Source organism: Phoca vitulina, unplaced genomic scaffold, assembly GCF_004348235.1.
Source record: "Phoca vitulina isolate PV1807 unplaced genomic scaffold, GSC_HSeal_1.0 scaffold7, whole genome shotgun sequence".
Classification (NCBI taxonomy): Eukaryota; Metazoa; Chordata; class Mammalia; order Carnivora; family Phocidae; genus Phoca; species Phoca vitulina.
The window spans coordinates 38,438,014-38,456,225 of NW_022589710.1; the positions used below are offsets into that span (position 1 = coordinate 38,438,014).

Below are 18,212 nucleotides of genomic sequence, written 5' to 3' on the forward strand. Positions count from 1 at the left end.
AGCCCACAGTTAACATCATACTCAATGGTGAAAAACTGAAAGCTTTCTCTCTAAGATCAGGAACAAATCAAGGACGCCTACTCTAACCACTTTTATTCAACATAGTACTGGAAGTCCTAGCCAAAGCAATTAGGCAAGAAAAAAATAAAAATAAAAGTCACCCAAATCAGAAAAGAAATAAAACTGTCTATTTGTAGATGACATGCTATTAGATATAATAAACCCTAAAGACTTCACACACACAAAAAAAAGTTAGAACTAAGAAACAAATTAGTAAAGTTGCAGGATACAAAATCAGTATTTAAAAATCGGTTGCATTTCTATACACCAATAATGAACTGTCAGAGAAATTAAGAAAACAATCCCATTTATAATTGCATCAAGAAGAATAAAATACCTAGGAATAAAGTTAACCAAGGAAGTGAAAATCCTATACACTGAAAACTTTAAGACATTGATGAAAAAATTAAAGACACAAATAAATAGATATTTCATGGTCATGGATTGAAATAATTAATATTGTTACAATGTCCTTATTGCCCAAAGCAATCTACATATTCAGTGCAGTTCCTATCAAAATTCCAATGGCATTTTTTACAGAAATAGATCAATCATTCCTAATGGACACACAGAAGACCCCAAATATTCAAAGCATCTTGAAAAAGGTGAACAAAACTGGAGGCATCACACTTCCTGATCAAACTTTATTACAAAGCTGTAGTAATCAAAACAATATGGTATTGGCATAAGAACAGAGCACAGATCAGTGGAACAAAATAGAGTACCCAGAAGTAAACCCATGCATATGTGGTCAATTAATTCATGACAAAGGAACCAAGAATATATAATGGGGGAAGTGTCTTCAATAAATGGTGGGAAAACCAGACAGTTACATGTAAAAGAATGAAATAGGACCACTATCTTAAACTATACACAAAAATCAACTCAATATAGATTAAAGACATGAATGTAAAACCTGAAACCATAAAGCTCCTAGAATAAAACATAGTGGATAAGCTTCTAGACATCAATCTTGGTAGTGCTTTTCTGGATTTGGCTCCAAAAGCAAAGGCAACAAAAGCAAAAATAAATGGGACTATGTCAGTCTAAAAACCTGTGCAACACAGGAAGTCATCAACAAAATGAAAAGGCAACCTATGAAATGGAAGAAAATATTCACAAATTATATATCTGATAAGAAGTTAATATCCAAAATATATAAAGAACTCATACAGCTCAGTAGGAAAAAAAAATCCAATTAAAAAATAGACAATGGATCTGAATAGACATTTTTTCAAATAAGACATCTAAATGGCCAACAAGTATGTGAAAAGATGCTTAATGTCACTAATCATCAGAGAAATGGAAATCAAAACTGCAATGGGATACCACTTTACATCTGTTAGAATGGCTATTATCAAAAATATGAGATAACAAGAAGATATACAGAAAAGGGAACCCCTGTGTACTGTTAGGGAATATAAATTGGTTCAGCCACTATGGAAAAGAGTATGGCAGTTTCTCAAAAAATTAAAAATAGAACTACCATGTGATGCAGCATTTCCATCTGGGCATCTATCCAAAGGAAGTGAAATCACTGTCTTGAAAAGATGTCTGTATCCCTGTGTTCATTGTAGCATTATTTACAATGACCAGGACATGGAACAACCTATGTCTCCTGATAGATGAATGGATAAAGAAACTGTGGTATGTATGTGCAATGGAATATTATTGAACCATAAAAATGAGGGAAATCCTGCCACTTGCACCAACATAGATGGGACCTGAGTGCATTATGTTAAGTGAAATAAATCAGACAGAGAAAGACAAATACCTTATTATCTCACATTTGTGTGGGATCTAAAAATAACCAAACTCATAAATACAGAGAACAGATTGGTGGTTGCCAGAGGCAGGCATTGCAGAGTGGGTGAAATGGGGGAAGGTGGTCAAAAACACAAACTTACGAGTTAAATAAATCTTAGGGATGTAATGTCGGCGTGGTGACTATATTTAATACTGCTGTATTGTATATTTGAAAGTTTCTAAGAAAGTAGATTGTAAGAGTTCTCATTACAAGAAAAAAAAGTAATAACTGTACAGTGATGGATGTTAACTAAACTTATTGTGGCAATCCTTTCACAATATATATACATATCACATCATTTTTTGTACACCTAAAACTAATACAGTGTTATTTGTCAATTATATCTCAATTAAAAGGAATATGGAAATCTTAAAATAGCTATTGACTCTGTGTATAGGACACAAGAAAAAAAACAATAAAATATAAGACAACTTTAGGTTATTTCAGAGAGTAAAAGTAGTTTAAAAATAAACTCATTCTTAGGAAGAAGTTTTGGGAAAAGGTTCTTACCTGACTTTTAAAATTTTAGTTGTAAAATTTTAGATGAATCCCTTTGTTTTCAGATGATGAAAATGAGATGATACCAGGTAAAAGTAACAGCCAATTATTGGTAGAGTATGATTCCAACTGTCATATGAAATCCAGGCCTTCAACTCTTGACTCCTGTCTTCCAGTGCTTTTCCACTGTTTATGTTTCTTATCTAACCACTTGGTTTAAAAGTGGCTTGGAAATTTATAGTGATCTCTGAAAGACCTTTCTACTTTTACTTGCCCATATTCTTCAGTGGATCTTTCAGCAGCTAAGCTCTCCAAACTCTCCCAACTGCCATTCATTCGAAACCTTATTTTACTCTAAAATATACACCCTTTTCTGAGAAGCAAGAGCTTAAATGTAAGTCTCATTCAACTCTTGAGTGCTTTTTGTGTTAGACTTTTGAGCATAAATGTTATTGTGCTAGACATTTTTAACACATTTATCTCATTGAAATCTTAGAACTATATGAGATATGAAGAAGCTAAGTTTGAGAAAAAAGATATTTTGGCCATTATTTCTTCTAATTGGCTAATTTGTTCTGATTCCATGTTCAGTACATTTTTCCAGTCTACCACACTAACCATTATTGTAAAAACCTCAGCCAGAGTGCCCAATTTATATAGCAATTGGTAAATCTCTAGTTGTAACAATTTTATTCTAAAACCGTTGTTCACATGTAAGTACAATGATTGAACTTTGTTGTTGAATGTATTTAAACCAACCGTTCATTGCAATTTAGTATTCATCCAGTTTCTCTTTCCTTTCAGGCCTGTATGTGGAATCAGAGGGAAAACTCTCATAATTAACCTGCCAGGTAGCAAGAAAGGATCTCAGGTAAGCAACCTTGTGATTTATATGATTTAGTGTAAAGTTTTAGCCAACTATGAGAGTTAGTCAACCAAAATGTTAGAGGACTCCATGAGACTGCCCTCACTAGTGTCTGACACCAGTTGCAATTTAGTGCATTCCCAAAACCACCCTCAGTTTCAGTAATTCACTAGAAAGACTCACAGAACTCACCAAAAGATGTTAAGCTGACAGTTATGCTTTATGACACAGAAAGAATACAGATTCAAGTTAACGAAGAGGAGAAGAGAGGTACCAAATGCAGACCTTCTGTTATCCTCTCCCTATAGAATCATGAATGCATTACTCTCTTGGCATCAGTGTATAACAGCACTGAAAATCAGGGAAGCTCCAAGACTTTAGTGTTCAGAGTTTTTACTGGGGCTCATCACATACTGCCCATAATGCTGGCCTTTAGTCTCTAGCCCTTTAAGGTTAGGCTGTTTCCTTTAGTCTCCAACATCTACCAGAGGCAAAACTGATACCAGAATGTCCAAAGCCCTCATCATAAATCACACTGTTACACTGTCTGGTAGCCAAAGTTCCCAGGCAACAAAGACACTCCTATCACATCCCAGTAACTGAGAGCTAAGGCCAGACTCTCTTGGAGTAAGGTTAATTCTTCATTGCACAAGCTCCCCCCCTGGCTTTTGGCCAAAGCTCTCTTATAGAAAAATGATTGTATTTGTCTGGCTGAGCATCTATATTTACTATAGCATTTATATTACAGATATAACAACAGTATCGGTGTGAATGTGTCTAAGATTTAGAGGAGCCAGTGTGGGATAGGGATAAATTTGAGAAATAGCTAATTTATCCTCTAAAGCCATTATACATATTTCGTATTTTTGTACTAATATACTAATTTTTACCTTGATGTGCTATTTTTATCCTATGATACACTTGCACAGAACTAGTTCCACAGACATTAGCTATCTTGTTTAGGCCAGTCATTTTCCATTGGTATTACATTTTGAGGAGGATTTAACTCAATTTCCCAATACATATGATCATCAATATCAGTATTATAATCTTACTGGCAATGACAGTATTATAACATTTCACAGTAGAGTTGTAGACGTAACCTGAAATATGAGTTAAAAGGTAACTGACACACTACTGGAGTCCTACATAGACATTAGCAGTTAACCTAGTCTGTCATCATATCATATGATCAAAATGTCTCCCAGAACTACACTACTCAGGTTTATGGGCTTGTCAGGTTTCCAAAGCAGTAGTAGTCTCAGCAACATATGGCTTTAACCTTTCTGGCATCTGTTACAACTGAGCTAAGAAACAATATCCTCTCTTGTTTTAAAGATTTTGAGAAACCAATATATTGGATCTCCCTCATTGCATAACCCATTTATTCATTCCTTTACCTCCAGCTATCATTCCTCCTTCTTTCCATTTATACTCAGACTTTTCCTTTGAAACTCTTTTAATGAGACAGTTGATTTGGCCACTGTGCTGGTCCAGATTGCCACCAGTAATACTCGTTTAACAAATGCCACCTGCGTAGTCCTTTTCCATTCATACAAGGTAGGGTTACTAGTGAGCAATCTCAAACACCAGGCGATATAACTGCATCCACTGTCAGTCCCAATTTGGCCAGATGGAGTCAGGCATAATCTACCCCATCAGGCCCTTAGGCACTCTGACATAAAGGTTTAAAGGTATAGTTAATAGTTTCTGCTTAAGAATCATCCTGCTTCTGGCATGCATAGTTGTAGCTCTGATCCTAGTACCACAGTATCAGGTAGAAAAAAAGAAAGTTGATGTGATGTGCTAAAAGAAAAAGTATAGTCCTAAAGAAAAAAGTATAGTCATACCAGCATCGTGGCCCAGCCCCCTCTTCCCTACAAAAGTAGAGGACTATATTTAGTGGGGACCCTCCCTTGGCCTCCCTCTTGTTGAATGGACCACACACTAATGAGAGCATATAAGCCATGCTTCTCCTTTTTTAGACAACAAATGTTTCCATAGCCCATTCCAATTTTCTGTCAAATCATTGCTCTGAATATGAAAGTGTGTACTTTGGTCTAAAGAAATATGACTCTGCAGTCATTGGTACGGTATTTTCTGTTTAGTCCTTTTATAGTACACTGAGTATTTGCATCTACCATTGGGTAAGCAAAGCCCAGTCCAGAGTAAATGTCTATTCCTGTTAGGACTGATTTGTAGCCTCAAGGGACTAGCAGCATCAGTCCAACTTGCTAGCTATATGCAGGACTTTCCCCTATGGAATATGCTGCATAACCTTCTGCTGTCTCTCTTTTTTGTTAGCAGACAGAACACTTCTCATTGGCATTTTTGTGCCTTAGTGGGTGCAAGAAGAATATATCAATTCAGCCCATATCTGCATCGTTGCAGCCCCCCCATTGCCCACTCATTTCATGGGCCCAGGTGCCATGTCAAACATGCATACTGGGATATCTGTTCACCAGTTCCAATTAACTTCCATTTCTGAAAGGGGGTTCCTCTGATGGGCATTGATGTATCCTATTTTAACATACCCCTTATATTCCCAGAGTGACTTCCATAGGCCATGCCCCATACAAGCATCCATTTGATAGACCAATTTTCCATTGCCCTTCTGCCTGACCATATGGCCAGGCCACTGGACACTTCCTATGAGTTGGTAAAAACCCAAACATAGGGGCAAACATCATGCAGTTCAGCCTATCGAGCTGATTTGTTTTTACCTTCTTCAATCAGAGTGGCGGCCTTCCAAACAGGATGCTGTCCCTTCACCTTGGAATTGCCATCCATAAACCAAGCAGCATTTTGTTGATCAATAGAAAGCTGTTTATAGGGCACCGCCCAAGTGGCCCAAGTGGCCATAGGATCCAGCAGCTCCTCAGGTGGTTCCGAAGTCGACCCTAGGTGAAAAGAGGCTACCTGCTCGTGAGTACCTCCTTGTATTCTCCTGGTAGCATGATCCTATATGAACCATTTCCATTTTATTATGGAACTCTCCTGGGCATTGCCTTCCCCATTAGAGCATTTCTCTGATATTCCCAAAACATTATGGATATTTCAGGTTTCAAGATTATTTTATGTTCTTCAGTCATAAGGATAGTCTCAATTAAAGTCCAATAGCAAGCTAGTAATTGTCTCTCAAATGGAAATTTTCTGGCCCAAAGTCCCAGCAGTTGTTGCTAGGTGGTACTCACAGATTTTTTTCCATAAACCCAGTTTGCACTCCACTCAGGTCTGTTGTACAGCAAATTAATGACCTGTGTGGACTTGGGCAATCTTATTTGTTCCCACTTAGCATATATAATGTATACTGGTGGAAGAGTGGATTTATATGCTTTCTATTTTACAATACTAGGTAAAAGAAAAATTGTCCAGTCAAACACAATATCCATCCCCATAATACAATCAGGTAAAGGAGACAGATCACTTCATATGAAGTTCACTGTCCAGACATTCTAGTTTTCATCCCAACTTTCACTCTAATTCCATCAACTGTTGCATCCCTGTATCCTTCCAATCTAACTGTACCTCCCATTAGAACTTCAACAGGTATTAGAATCATAGTACATGGTGGATCCCATGTTGAGGAATCCCAGAAAAGTATCTTCTCTATCCCATGACCATTTTATCCATTTATGTGCATTTGGCCTTGGATTTCTAGGCCTGGTTTGGACCAAGGGATTTCACACTCTTTTGTCAGGCCTTATCTTGATTAGATTATAGGACCATCACTTAAGGTGATGCAAGGTGAGGTTTCTTTTAGTTATATTTGCCTTCTAGTTTTTAAAATTCCTTCAGACTAGGGTAAACAGAGATTATTGAGGACCCTTCAATGTTGGGAGACCAGTGCTCCCATCTGTCTGCTCCACCCACAGTGCTGCTACGTTAACACCTTTCTTTTGCCCCCAACAATACTCACTTTATAAATCCATTTTCTTAATAATTGCTTAAATATTTCTACCCTTATAAGACAAGTCCCTTGAATCTCTCATTTCTTTTGCTCCATTCTCTTATGAATAAGTCTAACTTTATTCACTCTTAATCACTTCAGCATAACATTTTTCTTTGGAAGCAGCTCAGAGGCCAGCAGCTATATGTTAGATCAGCCAAACTCTTAAGATTGGCACAACCTTAGGATTCACCCCAACATTCTTCCTTTTGTTTTAGCTAGTGCAAATAACAATAACTAAGAGATTCTAAATTTACCTTGTTTCTTTATACATCCAATGACACAACTCCTTAAAAGTTGGATCTTTTATTTCAAAATTCCATTGCTAACTTTTAGCTCCAATAACTAATCACAACACAGCTGCAATTGCATTCTGTGGGTGACCCTGTGTTTATCCAGCCTCTAAAGATTAATCCTCCCCACCATCTCTTCCTTTCTCTGCCCAGATGATGTTTCATGATCACATGAGTCAGGATCTTTCTAGTGAGTCACACTTCTAACACCAACTGTAAGGAGTTTGGGCCAACTGCAAAAGTTAGCGAACTATAAAGTTGGAGTACTCCACAAGACTTCCTTCACTTCTGACACCAAGTTGCAATTTAGGGAGTTTCTAAAACCCACCCTCAATTTTAATAATTAACTAGAAGGACTAACAGAACTCACTGAAAGCTGCTATACTTACCTTTGTGGTGTATTGCAGGGAAAGAATTCAGACTGAAATCAGCCAAGAGAAGAAGCATATAGGGCAAATGCTGAAAGGTACCAAATCTGATCATCCTCTCCCATGGAGCCAGGGATAGCATTACCTCTTCTTGACCATAAAAGAGACAATACACACAGAATATCACTAACTAGGCACACTCACCTTTGCCTTTGATGTCCAGAGTTCTTACTGGGACTTGATCACATATTACCCACATGGTTGACCTTTAGTCTAACCCTTCCCAGAGGGGAAACTTATGCCTTTAGTCTCCAGTTCCATCCAGAGGCAAAACTAATACCATGTTTCCCAAAGTCCTCATAATAATCCACATTGTTAGATTGTCCAGTGGCCAAATCACAGGCAAACAAAGACACTCCTTTTAGGCAAGACCAGGAACTAGAGTTCACCTCCCCAAAGCTGAAAGTAAAGGCCAGAGCTCTCATTGGTCAAGATTAAATTTTTTGCTATATAATCTTTATCACTAAAATGATTGAGCCATATAAAGAGAAGTCAAAAGATCAAGTACCCTTACAGATATTCCCATAACCCTCTGTAAATTTTAAGATATTTTTTTACATCTTAAATTTTAAGGTAAGTTACTTTAAATGTAAAAGACAAAGTCCTCTGCCCCAACACATTCCCCAAACATATTTGGCCCTATGTTCTGATTTTAAAGTTCTCACCTATTCTCTTTTGGTGATACATTATAGGTAATAGTGGGCACTTGAACAGGAAACTATATTAATTTTTATGCAGTGCTCTGTACAAACATATCTATTTTTGCATATTGCACAGTTTTGCTTAGCTACATTTTATGATAATAGTCAGAACCTTAGCTGTCTGAATAAAATAAGTCAGTCCTCAATTGGTTAATTCTAGTGTTCTGCTCTGACTAGAAAGGTGAAAACTGTTTCCTCCCTTTCCCATAATTAATCTTTAAAACCCGAAGTTGTACAGAAATTTTACTTTAAGAAAAATGTACTATGTGCTTATATAGTACTGTAGTTCTACAGCTTACAGAGAATACTATGTACCATGTTTACTTCATATTTCACATTGCAAAAGATAATATTTTCAGTATGATTCATTCTTAAGATATATGGAGAGAAATATAGATCCAAAATCACAAATAAGTTTGATTTTTTACCATTTTATATGCCTATAAAAGTGCTTTATCTTCATTTTTTTTCTTCCTCTTGCATACAGGAATGCTTTCAGTTTATACTGCCAGCTCTACCTCATGCCATTGACCTTTTACGTGATGCCATTGTAAAAGTAAAGGAAGTGCATGATGAACTTGAAGATTTACCTTCCCCACCACCTCCTCTTTCCCCTCCTCCTACAACTAGCCCCCATAAACAGACAGAAGACAAAGGGGTTCAATGTGAGGAAGAGGAAGAAGAGAAGAAAGACAGTGGTGTTGCTTCAACAGAAGACAGTTCTTCATCACATATAACTGCAGCAGCGATTGCTGCCAAGGTAAGCCTGCTGACAGAGACCAAAAGATCTAAAGGAACCACAGGTAAATGTACTGATTTCATCCCTCTTACCATCCAATTTTTTCATAAGTTCAGTACCTTTTCAGGGCATCCTTAAAAAAGAACCAGGATATTTATGACACTCCGTAGCTATGTGCCCTCCATAATGTAGAGTCCTTAAAAGCATTGAAGTTTGTTCTCAGTTCTGAGACATTAAAGATTGCTGTTACCTACTGAAGTAATAGGTAAATAGGTAAAATGTGACATTTAAGAACTCTTTGGAAATGTCATTTTTGTGGTCATATTAAATATACAACGTTTATATATTTAAAAAATCAAATATTCACAAATTCATAAAAGAGCAGCAGACTGCAAGTAGGAGACCTTAGATGACTCAAAAAATTAGTTGAGAAAGATTAATTTTTTTTTTAAGACAGGGTTTTTCAGCAATTAACACTTATTTAAATGTTACTTGACCTAAATTACCCTAGTGGTATAGAGAGGAAATAGATATAATGTATTTGCATTTTTTATTCAATAAAGTAATAAATATTATTAGGATAGTACCAAAGTATTACAGATTCGCTTTGGGCAATTTTGGTAGTACAATGTACAGAGTACAATGAGGTACTTGCATAAATTTAGTCACCTTAGTCGTAGAACATCACTTACCTTTTTAGTCATACCTAGTATAAACCACCCAGTATGCTTTAAAATCTTCACAAAGTAACATATCACTTCTGGGAATAATGATTGTTCACTGATTGAGAGCACAAGATTGAAAACCTAATCTCACTCTATGAAGGAATTCCTAAAGTTTTAGGTTATCATGCAGATATTTTGGCTATGAGCATAGCTTAAGAGGATTTTTGACAACACATAGTTTAGAAAGGATCGTAGAAATCTTTTTAAAGTGTCCATTTAGACAACCAGTAGGTAATTCTTTCACTGAAGACCAAATGTCTCCATATCTATTCAGTGGTCCCTTAAGTCTTTACTTAAGGCTAGTAAATATTTAAATTGTATGTGATTTTTGTTTTGTTTTGTTTCATTTTGTTTTTATGGAACTGATTGGTTAAATAGGTACATTTTTAAATCATTACATCTTCTTACTCTTTTACTGTTAATTAAAAGAGTAAAAAGTACGATCAATTTCAGTCTTAAGAAAAAGTTTACAACATTTGAAGTCTAAGCTGATATGGTCATTCTACATTTGAAAAATTTTGGCATTTCATTGTTTCATTTGTTTCACCCTTTTCCTTTCTAGTCATTTTGCTTGTATAGTTTCATGTCTTCCTGTCACTGTACTCATAGTTGTTATGTGTTGTGCATTAGAAGCATCCATTCTACACCAGTCCAGCTGTTATCATGGCACACGGTGAGCAGCCCATTCCTGGTATCATCAATTATTCCCATCATGCAACAGGCAGTACAGATGAACGGGTAAGACAATAGGCTTTTGTGTTGATGGTTTTGCAAGCATATAGCCTACATCCTATCCTTGGAGATAGGCTATAAAATATTATGGAAGATGTGTTTTATTCTGAAGAATTCTGAAGGATCTTCAGCATGCTTTATTTCTAAAAGTGTAATTGCCACTGAGCCTATTCCATCAAGGAATTTAATTTAATAGAGTTTCTCCTATACCTGAAATACTCTAATATCTTTAGGATTCTTAAAATACAAAGAAATTGGTCAAACTAATATTTAATTTCTATTAACCTTTTTGCCTCATAATCTTTCATCTTTCTTTTCCTTCATTATGTTCTCATTAAAACCATTTAGGGAGTTGACTCTTGATACAATTTCTGAGATTACAAATCTTCAGATAAAAACTTGTAAGAATGCATATCACTTGTTTTAGTCACTGGATGAATGATAGTTTGTAAATGTTCCAGGGTAGAAAAGATTAAACTGATAAGTATAACTGACTAAACAGTAATAATTTAGATGATGGGTGCCAAAAAAATCTCTCAGTCCCTACTATGGATATAAAATGAGAGGCAGTTGGTTAAGCTTCTGCCTTCAGCTCAGGTCATGATCCCAGGGTCCTGGGATCGAGCCCTAAATTGGGCTCTCTGCTCAGCTGGGGGTCTGCTTCTCCCAATCCCTCTGCCCCAACTCCTGCTCTCTCTCTCACACATGCTCTCTCTCTCTAATAAATAAAAGCTTTAAAAAATTTTTTAAAAATGAGAGGCAAAAAAAAAAGAATAAAGTAAAATTTGGCTTAAAATCCTTAGGGAGATCCAATTAAAAAATGAACAGAAGACATGAACAGACTTTTCTGGAAAGGAGACATCCAGATGGCCAACAGACACATGAAAAGATGATCAATATCACTCATCATCAAGGGAATGCAAATCCAAACTACATTGAGATATCACCTCACACCTATCAGTATGGCTAAAATCAGTAACACAAGAAACAAGTGTTGGCAAGGAAGTGGACAAATAGGAACCGTCATGCACTATTGGTGGGAATGTAAACTAGTACAGCCACGTTGAAAAACAATATAGAGTTTTCTCAAAAATTTAAAAATAGAATTACCCTAGAGTTTGAAAAGATGGCGGAGGAATAGGGGACCCTATTCCAACTGGTCCCCTGAATTGAGCTGGATATCTACCAGACCACTCTGAACACCCACAAAATCAGCCTGAGATGTAAGAAGATATATCTGCTCGCTACAAACAATATCGCAGGCAGTAGGTTTCGAGGTATGAAGGGGGGAGCCGTGATTCCACCAGAAGATATCAGAAGATAAACGGAAGGGGAAAGGAGCCTTTGGGTTCCTGAACTACTGGTGAGTGAAAACCTCCCGGCTGCAGATGTGGCATAGACTCACTGACTGGTAGCGATGGGGAAAGGACTTTAGGGCAGGCCCCCAAATGAAACCTGGAGCAGCAGGGCTGCACATGAGAACTGTGGGCGGCTGGCAGTTTTAGAAGAACAAAGGGCAGAGACATGCCCTGACCTGGAGGCGAGGACTGGGATCTCTGCTGAGGGGCACACAACCCAGGACGCTGCAGTTTTTAGCAGCACAGACAGAAACGGAGATAGTGTGGCCTGGAGAGCTCACTGAAGAACAGACTGCAATCTCTGCTCTGAGGCAGAGGGTTGGAAACAGTCTCTTCTGTTCTGACTCTTGGAAAAGATGCGGAAAGCCACCAGGGAAAGCTGCCAGAGAACAAAAACCCCAAAAAAAGTTTCCACTGAGTCCATTTCCCCCCCACAGGGGGCAGGGCAACTGCCCAAACAGCGTTGCCTGAGTAACAGTGTGGCAGGTCCCTCCCCCAAAGACAGGCTGGGAGAGCAAGAGGCTGGCAACCCTAAGGTCCCTACAAAACAGGTGCATCTTGCTTGGATTGCAGTCAATAATTTGGACTCTCTACATTCCCTCAACCACCCCTCAACAGAATGACTAGGAGGATGAACCCCCAAAAGAGGAAAGACTCAGAGATTGTGACTTCTGCCACAGATTTACAAATGGATACAGATATAACCAAGATGTCAGAAATGGACTTCAGGGCAACAGTTATGACGACAATAGCTAGAATGGAGAAATCGATTAATGGCAATATAGAGTCACTAAGGGCAGAAATGAAAGCTGAACTGGCAGAACTTAAAAATGCTATCAGTGAGATCCAATCTAATCTAGATACTCTAACAACTACCGTAAACAAGGCAGAAGAACGAATTTGTGAACTAGAAGACCAATTGATAGAAAAGAAGGAAAAAGAGGAGGAGGCCTGGGAGAAACAGCCCAAAATCCATGAAAACAGAATTAGAGAAATAAGTGACGCCATGAAACATTACATTGTCAGAATTATTGGGGAGGAGAGAGAGAGAGAGGACTAGAAGATATATTTGAGCAAATCCTAGCTGAGAATTTCCCTAATCTGGGGAATGAAACAAACATTCAAGTCCTAGAGGCAGAAAGGACCCCTCCCAAGATCAAGGAAAACAGACCAATGCCCAGGCATGTAATAGTAAAACTCACAAATCTTAGAAACAAGGAAACCATCTTAACGGCAGTGAGGGGGAAGAGATTCCTTACCTACAGAGGGAGGAACATCAGAATAACGTCAGACCTATCCACAGAGACCTGGCAAGTCAGAAAGGGCTTGCAAGACATATTCAGGGTACTAAACGAGAAGAACATGCAGCCAAGAATACTTTATCCAGCAAGGCTGTCATTTAGAATGGTTGGAGACTTGCAGAGCTTCCGAGAGTGGCAGAAACTGAAAGAATATGTGACCACTAAGCCGGCCCTGCAAGAAATATTAAGGGGGGTTCTATAAAAGGAGAAAGTCCCCAAGAGTGATATAGAACAGAAATTTACAGAGACAATCTGTAGAAACAAGGACTTCACAGGCAACATGATGACAATAAAGTCATATCTTTGAAAAATCACTCTCAACGTAAACGGACTAAATGCTCCCATAAAATGGCACAGGGTTGCAGATTGGATAAAAAGACAGGACCCATCCATATTGCTGTCTACAAGAGACTCGTTTTGAATCTGAAATACATCCAGACTGAAAGTGAAAGTGGCATCTTCCATGCCAATGGACCTCAAAAGAAAGCTGGGGTAGCAATTCTTATATCAGACAAATTAGATTTTAAGCTAAAGACTGTAGTTGGAGATGCAGAAGGACACTATATCATTCTTAAAGGGTCTATCCAACAAGAAGATCTAACAATTGTAAATATCTACGCCCCCAGCATGGGAGCAGCCAAGTACATAAGCCAACTGTTAACCAAAATGAAGAGTCATATTGATAATATACGTTAATTGTAGGAGACCTCAATACTCCACTCTCAGCAATAGACAGGTCATCTAAACAGAAAATCAACAAAGAAATAAGAGCTTTGAATGACACACTGGACCAGATGGACCTCGTAGATACACACAGAACATTCCACCCTAAAACAACAGAATACTCATTCTTCTCAAGTGCACACAGAACTTTCTCCAGAATAGACCACGTACTGGGTCACAAATCAGGTCTCAACCGATACCAAAAGATCAAGATTATTCCCTGCATATTCTCAGACCATAATGCTTTAAAACTGGAACTTAATCACAAGCAAAAATTTGGAAGAAATTCAAACACTTGGAAGCTAAAGACCACTCTGCTCAAGAATGTTTGGGTCAATCAGGAAGTCAAAGAAGAACTTAAACAATTTATGGAAACCAATGAGAATGAAAACACATCAGTCCAAAACCTATGGGATACTGCAAAGGTGGTCCTAAGGGGGAAATACATAGCCATCCAAGCCTCACTCAAAAAAATAGAAAAATCCCGAATTCACCAACTAACTTGACACCTTAAAAAACTAGAGAAAAAGCAATAAACCATGCCTAAGCCATGCATTAGAAGAGAAATACTTAAGATTAGAGCAGAGATCAATAAATTAGAAACCAGAAACTCAGTAGATCAGATCAACAAAACTAGAAGCTGGTTCTTTGAAAAATTAATGAGATCGATAAACCACTGGCTACACTTATCCAAAAGAAAAGAGAAAGGACCAAAATTAATAAAATTATGAATGAAAGGGGAGAGATCATGACTAATACCAAGGAAATAGAAACAATTATTAGAAATTATTATCAACATCTATATGCCAATAAATTAAGCAACCTGGAAGAAATGGATGCCTTCCTGGAAACCTATAAACTGCCAAAATGAAACAGGAAGGAATTGACAACCTGAATAGGCCAGTAACCAGTAACAAGATTGAAGCTGTGATTAAAAACGTCCCAAAAAACAAGAGTCCAGGGCCTGATGGATTCCTTGGGGAATTTATCAAACATTCAAAGAAGAAATACCTATTCTACTGAAGCTGTGTCAAAAAATAGAAACAGAAGGAAAGCTTCCAGACTCATTCTATGAGGCCAGCATTTCCTTAATCCCCAAACCAGGCAAAGACCCCATCAAAAAGGAGAATTTCAGATCGATATCCCTGAAGAATATGGATTCCAAAATTCTCAACAAAATCCTAGCTAAGAGGATCCAACAATACATTAAAAGGATCATCCACCACGACCAAGTGCAATTGATCCCCGGGATGCAAGGTAGAATAAGAGGAGAGAGGAGAACCATATGGTCCTCTGAATTGATGCAGAAAAAACATTTGACAAAATACAGCATCCTTTCCTGATTAAAACTCTTCAGAGTATAGGACTAGAGGGAACATTCCTCAGTTTCATAAAATCCATCTATGAAAAACCCACAGCAAATATCATCCTCAATGGGGAAAAGCTGAGAGCCTTTCCCTTAAGATCAGGAACACAACAAGGATGTCCACTCTCACCGCTGTTGTTCAACATAGTACTAGAAGTCCTAGCAACAACAATCAGACAACAAAAAGAAATAAAAGGTATTCATATTGGCAAAGAAGAAGTCAAACTGTCTCTCTTCACAGATGACATGATACTTTATGTGGAAAACCCAAATGACTCCATCCCCAAAATACTAGAACTCATACAGCAATTCAGTAATGTGGAAGGATGCAAAATCAATGCACAGAAATCAGTTGATTTCTTATACACTAACAATGCAACTGTAGAAAGAAATATTAGAGAAACAATTCCATTTACAATAGCACCAAAAACCATAAGATACCTCGGAATAAACTTAACCAAAGAGTTAAAGGATCTATACTCTAGGAACTACAAAACACTCACGAAAGAAATTGAAGAAGACACAAAAAGATGGAAAAATATACCATGCTCCTGGATCAGAAGAATAAACATTGTTCAAATGTCTATGCTACCCAGAGCAATCTATACCTTCAACACCATCCCGATCAAAATTCCAATGACATTTTTCAAAGTGCTGGAACAAACAATCCTAAAATTTGTATGGAATCAGAAAAGACCCCTAATCTCCAAGGAAATGTTGAAAAAGAAAAACAAAGCTGGGGGCATCACGTGGCCCGATTTCAAGCTTTATTACAAAGCTGTGATCACCAAGACAGCATGGTACTGGCACAAAAACAGACATATAGACCAATGGAACAGAATAGAGAGCCCAGATATGGACGCTCAACTCTATGGTCAAATAATCTTCGACAAAGCAGGAAAAAAAATATGCAATGGAAAAAAGACAGTCTCTTCAATAAATGGTGCTGGGAAAGTTTGACAGCCACATGCAGAAGAATGAAACTTGACCATTCTCTAACACCCAACACAAACATAAACTCAAAATGGATGAAAGACCTCAATATGAGACAGGAATCCATTAAAATCCTAGAGGAGAACATAGGCAGTGACCTCTTCGACATCGGCCACAGCAACTTCTTTCAAGATACATCTCCAAAGGCTAGTGAAGTAAAAGCAAAAATGAACTTTTAGGATTTCATCAAGATAAAAAGCTTCTGCACAGCAAAGGAAACAGTCAGCAAAACAGAGGCAACCCACAGAATGGGAGAAGATATTTGCAAATGACACTACAGACAAAGGGCTGATATCCCAGATCTATAAAGAACTTCTCAAACTAAACACCCCAAAAAACAAGTCAAAAAATGGGCAGAAGACATGAACAGACACTTCTCCAAAGAAGACATACAAATGGCTATCAGACACATGAAAAGAATGTTCATCATCATTAGCCATCAGGGAAATTCAAATCAAAACCACATTGAGAGACCACCTTACACCAGTTAGAATGGCAAAAATGGACAAGGCAAGAAACAACAAATGTTGGAGCGGTTGTGGAGAAAGGGGTATCCTCTTACAGTGTTGGTGGGAATGCAAGTTGGTACAGCCACTTTGGAAAACAGTGTGGAAGTTCCTCAAAAAAATAAAAATAGAGCTACCCTATGACCCAGCAATTGCACTACTATGTATTTACCCCAAAGACACAGATGTAGTGAAAAGAAGAGCCATATGCACCCTAATGTTCATAGCAGCAATGTCCACAATAGCCAAACTGTGGAAAGAGCCGAGATGCCCTTCAACAGATGAATGGATAAAGAAGATGTGGTCCATATATACAATGGAATATTACTCAGCCATCAGAAAGAATGAATACCCAACTTTTGCATCAACATGGATGGGACTGGAGGAGATTATGCTAAGTGAAATAAGTCAAGCAGAGAAAGTCAATTATCATATGGTTTCACTTATTTGTGGAACATAAGGAATACCATGGAGGACATTAGGAGAAGGACGGGAAAAATGGAAGGGGGGAAATCGGAGGGGGAGACAAACCATGAAAGAGTATGGACTCCAAGAAAGAAACTGAGGGTTTTAGAGGGGAGATGGGGGTGGGGGCATGGGTTAGCCCAGTGATGGGTATTAAGGAGGGCATGTATCGCATGGAGCACTGGGTGTTATATGCAAACAATGAATCATGGAACACTACATCAAAAACTAATGATGTACTGTATGGTGACTAACATAACATAATAAAATAAAATTTACAAAAAATAGAATTACCCTACAAACCAAAATAGCGCTACTGGGTATTTACCCCCAAAATACAGAAACACTAATTCAAACAAGACGTGCACCCCTGTGTTTATAGCAGCATTATTTACAACAGCCAAATTATGGAAGCAGTCCATGTGTCCATCAACTGATGAATGGATAAAGAAGATGTGGTGTTTTTATATGTGTGTGTGTGTGTGTGTGTGTGTGTGTATATATATATATATATATATATATATATATATATATATACGCTAGAATATTATTCAGCCATGAAAAAGAATGAAATCTTGCCATTTAAATGACAGGGATGGTGCTAGAGAGTATAATTGCTAAGCGAAATTAGAATACCATATGATTTCATTCACATGTGGAATTCAAAACAAAACAAATGAGATTTGGGATTTACCTGTGGTCG

General features: G+C 37.7%; 1 protein-coding gene across 17 annotated transcripts in view; it reads left to right on the forward strand.

Annotated features, from left to right (window-relative positions):
- Window positions 1-18,212, forward strand: part of GPHN (gephyrin) — a 608,525-nt gene that overhangs the window by 347,036 nt on the left and 243,277 nt on the right. For 10 of the 17 annotated variants that reach the window (XM_032405336.1, XM_032405348.1, XM_032405343.1 and 7 more), the window contains 2 exons: window positions 3,170-3,236; window positions 9,089-9,361. In XM_032405336.1, coding sequence (XP_032261227.1) covers window positions 3,170-3,236; window positions 9,089-9,361 — 340 coding nt within the window. Of the gene's footprint in view, window positions 1-3,169; window positions 3,237-9,088; window positions 9,362-10,695; window positions 10,804-18,212 lie in introns of all 17 variants that reach the window. The other 7 variants (XM_032405331.1, XM_032405333.1, XM_032405334.1 and 4 more) reach the window with 1 other exon arrangement.